The sequence below is a fragment of the Oryctolagus cuniculus genome, chromosome 1 (genome assembly GCF_964237555.1).
Source record: "Oryctolagus cuniculus chromosome 1, mOryCun1.1, whole genome shotgun sequence".
NCBI classification, from domain to species: Eukaryota; Metazoa; Chordata; class Mammalia; order Lagomorpha; family Leporidae; genus Oryctolagus; species Oryctolagus cuniculus.
The window spans coordinates 11344632-11348200 of record NC_091432.1 but is presented as its reverse complement, the minus strand read 5'-3'; the positions used below and the strand labels follow the sequence as shown (position 1 = coordinate 11348200).

The 3569-nt window shown below is 51.5% G+C and overlaps 1 protein-coding gene across 1 annotated transcript; it reads left to right on the top strand.

The window, feature by feature from the left end:
* Positions 1 to 474: 474 nt before the first annotated feature.
* On the top strand, positions 475 to 2649 carry LOC138846893 (pepsin-3-like). The gene is made up of 3 exons (XM_070063915.1): positions 475 to 883; positions 982 to 1080; positions 2328 to 2649. The coding sequence occupies exons 1-3, from the start codon at positions 746 to 748 to the stop codon at positions 2475 to 2477; spliced, it is 387 nt and encodes a 128-aa protein (XP_069920016.1). The 5' UTR covers positions 475 to 745; the 3' UTR covers positions 2478 to 2649.
* The last annotated feature ends 920 nt before the right edge of the window (positions 2650 to 3569 follow it).

The window sequence follows — 3569 nt, the reverse complement described above, 5'->3', positions numbered from 1 at the left end:
AGTATCCCCATCAAGGGTATCTCGTAGGCTGTACACAGCAGATATGCAAACCATGAATGAGTGAATTCCTGTCTTCTCCCCTACCCCTCCTTTTTCCACAGTGATGACGAGAGTGGCAGCGTTGTGATGTTTGGTGGCATTGATTCTTCTTACTACACTGGAAGCCTGAACTGGGTGCCTGTTTCTTATGAGGGCTACTGGCAGATCACTCTGGACAGGTGAGACAGCCCCACTGCATGTTATCCTGGGCTGAGCCCTGATCCCACATCTTTATGGACTTGTTGTTGATCTGATGTCCAGATCTACCTGGAACAGCCAGTACAGGGGAGAGCTGGAAACTGGTCAAGCTACTGAGAGCCCAGAAAAGGCACCTCACTCGAAGTGGAGGAGAGGGCTGTCTGGGAGCCCAGCTCCACAACAACGATGGAACAACCACTTCCTTGTGTTCTAAGAACATGACCACATCACAGCACACCCAGGAAGGGTTAACAAACCTTCCTGTCCATACCTCTCAGTATTTAGTGGACCTAGAAAGCAGCACACAATCTGCCGTTATAGCAAGACTGCATTTGGCTGTCCAGTATTAGGGTGAATGACTGAAAAATTTTCACAGAACAAGCATGCCCTGGCCCTTTAAAGCCTGAATTCCAGTTGTTCTGACCCCTCAAGAGGGTCTACTAGGGACACATGTGTAACCATTGAGAACTCAAGGGTCCTTTCCTTGCATCTCACCCTCAGCATCACCATGGATGGAGAGACCATCGCTTGTGCTGATGGCTGCCAGGCCATTGTGGACACGGGCACCTCTCTGCTGGCTGGCCCCACCAGTGCCATTTCCAACATCCAGAGCTACATTGGAGCTTCTGAGAACTCTGATGGCGAGGCAAGTCCAGCCCCAAATGCTCTCTTCTAGACTCAGGTGGGGGGAGTGTCATGCACAAGGAATGAACCCCTTCTAACCCCCACACTCACACCTTCCAGATGATCGTCAGCTGCTCATCCATGTACTCCCTGCCCAACATTGTCTTCACCATCAATGGAGTCCAGTACCCTGTGCCCGCCAGTGCCTACATCCTGGAGGTAAGGGAGCACTCGGCCAGGAGCCAGATGGGCCACACAAAAGGAGGCTGCACACTGCCCTCTGCAGGAGGGAATTCACACTTCTCTCTGCTGATGCCAAGAGGCAGACTGACCCCTGCTCTGCATGGCCAGTAGACAGAAAGAGCCTATCACATCCATGCAGGAGCGAGAATTGGAGGAAGCCCCTAAAGGAAAAGTGAGGCAAAAGATGATGGTGTGAAAAGGGGATTCTGGCTGGCGCCGCGGCTCACTAGGCTAATCCTCCACCTTGCGGCGCCGGCACACCGGGTTCTAGTCCCGGTCGGGGCGCCGGATTCTGTCCCGGTTGCCCCTTTTCCAGGCCAGCTCTCTGCTGTGGCCAGGGAGTGCAGTGGAGGATGGCCCAAGTGCTTGGGGCCTGCACCCCATGGGAGACCAGGATAAGTACCTGGCTCCTGCCATCGGATCAGCGCGGTGCACCGGCCACAGCAGCCATTGGAGGGTGAACCAACGGCAAAGGAAGACCTTTCTCTCTGTCTCTGTCTCTCACTGTCCATTCTGCCTGTCAAAAAATAAAAAAGGGGAGGATTCTGATATTTAGAGCTGTATCTGACTCCCTAGTCCCAATCTCCTGCCCATCATTTCTGATCAAGGTGCATGTCCTCTCAGCATTCATTTCCTCAGCTAAAACTGGAGGTGTCAGCTCATCCCCCCATGTGTGCACTTAGGGGGTTTGGTAAGACTGAGCACAATTCAGTCCAACGACCTTCAAGAAACTCCTTGCTTCCTACTACATGCACTGAGCTTACTCTGTGAGAAGTATTCACACCTGGTGCCTTCTCTAGGCAAGTGCAGCCTTGCAGCCAAGGCTGAGCAGAGTAACACAGGAAGGAGGAGGAACCCCTGGCTGGCAGCTGTGCCACGGGTGGCAACAGAAATAATGAAAAGTGGCTGCACCCTCAGGGAATCCAAATCTCCTTCCCAGAATCTGACTTCAACTTCTGCCTAAACCCCGGTACTGAGGTCAGGGTTCCTGTGTCTGCCAATGGCAGCATACAATGCCTGGCAATCCGTCCCATCAAGAGTGCAGGGAGCAGTTTCTGCAGGCTGATCCCAGCCCAGCAACAGCCACATCCCTGGAAAATGAGTCACAAATCCCCTCTTGGCATGGCACTTGCAGCCAGAGGCAGGAGCCATTCATGGTTATCTCCCAGTGCTTGTAACCCTCACCCTGTTCCCCATCTCCTGTGCTATTCTCTGCTCTGCAGGAAGATGACGCCTGCATTAGTGGCTTTGAGGGCATGAACCTCGACACCTACACTGGCGAGCTCTGGATCCTGGGTGACGTCTTCATCCGCCAGTACTTCACCGTCTTCGACCGTGCCAACAATCAGCTGGGCCTGGCTGCCGCAGCTTAAGCCTGCAGCTTTGAACCCACGTCCCAGCAGATTTGGCCTAGTCCTGCAACCCCTGTAGGTAGACGGACTTCTCCTGATTGTTCTTCCAGAAACACAGTCACCTTCCAATAGAAGTAGATGGTTGGCCCTGTTCCCACTCACACCCATAATGTAGAATAAAAACAGCTGATGAAAACATGTTTGTGGCTCCTTCTCCTCACTAGTATGTCTCCTCCCGTTGCTGGGGTCAGAACACCAGGCAGACAAGCAGAAATGACCATGTCTCCTTGGACAGCAGCAAACACAGTGACATTTCGTAACTGGGCCAGAAGCAATTGAGTGAGAGGCAGAGTGAGAAAAAGGACATGGAAGGGGTGAACGGGACACAGATGCCATTTGGGAGTATTCAAAAGCTGGAATGATTCTATTCAAAACACCTTTGAAAGGCTGGTTGCAAATTCCGTATATAGGCTAAACTAAAGGGCATGACACAGGAATCCTAGCTCAGAAAAACTGTTCTCTCTATATATATGATTTTCAATAATTAGAAATTAACATTTCAGATTCTATGTCAATACAAAATTGCTTTTCATTAAAGGGAGCTCTTGTTAGAAAGAAGTGTGCAGCAAACCCAGCCTAAGCAGTGTGTTCCAGGGAATGGTGCTAGGCTCTGTAAGCCTCTCTCTCTCCCCCTCTCTTTTACTAAAAATTTACTTATTTATTTTAGAGGCAGAGTAACAGGGACAGGGAGAGACAGAGAGAGGTCTTCCATCTGCAGGTTCAACAGCCAAATAGCTGCACCAGTGGAGCTTGACTAATCGGAAGCCAGGAGCCAAGAGTTTCTTCTGTGTTTCCCACGCAGGTTCAGGGGCCCAAGCACTTGTGCCATCTTCCACTGCCCTCCCAGGCCATCAGAAGGGAGGGAGGCAGACTGGAATTGGAGCAGCTGGGACTTGAAGTGGTGCCCATATGGGATGCCAGCACCACAGGCAGAAGCTTAACTCACTATGCTACAGTGCCGCTCTCTAAGTCCTCTCTTTGGGCCTCAGTCTCCCAACTTGGTGGAAAGCAGAGCACAAAAGAGTACCAGGTCAGGAATAAGAAAGACAGAGG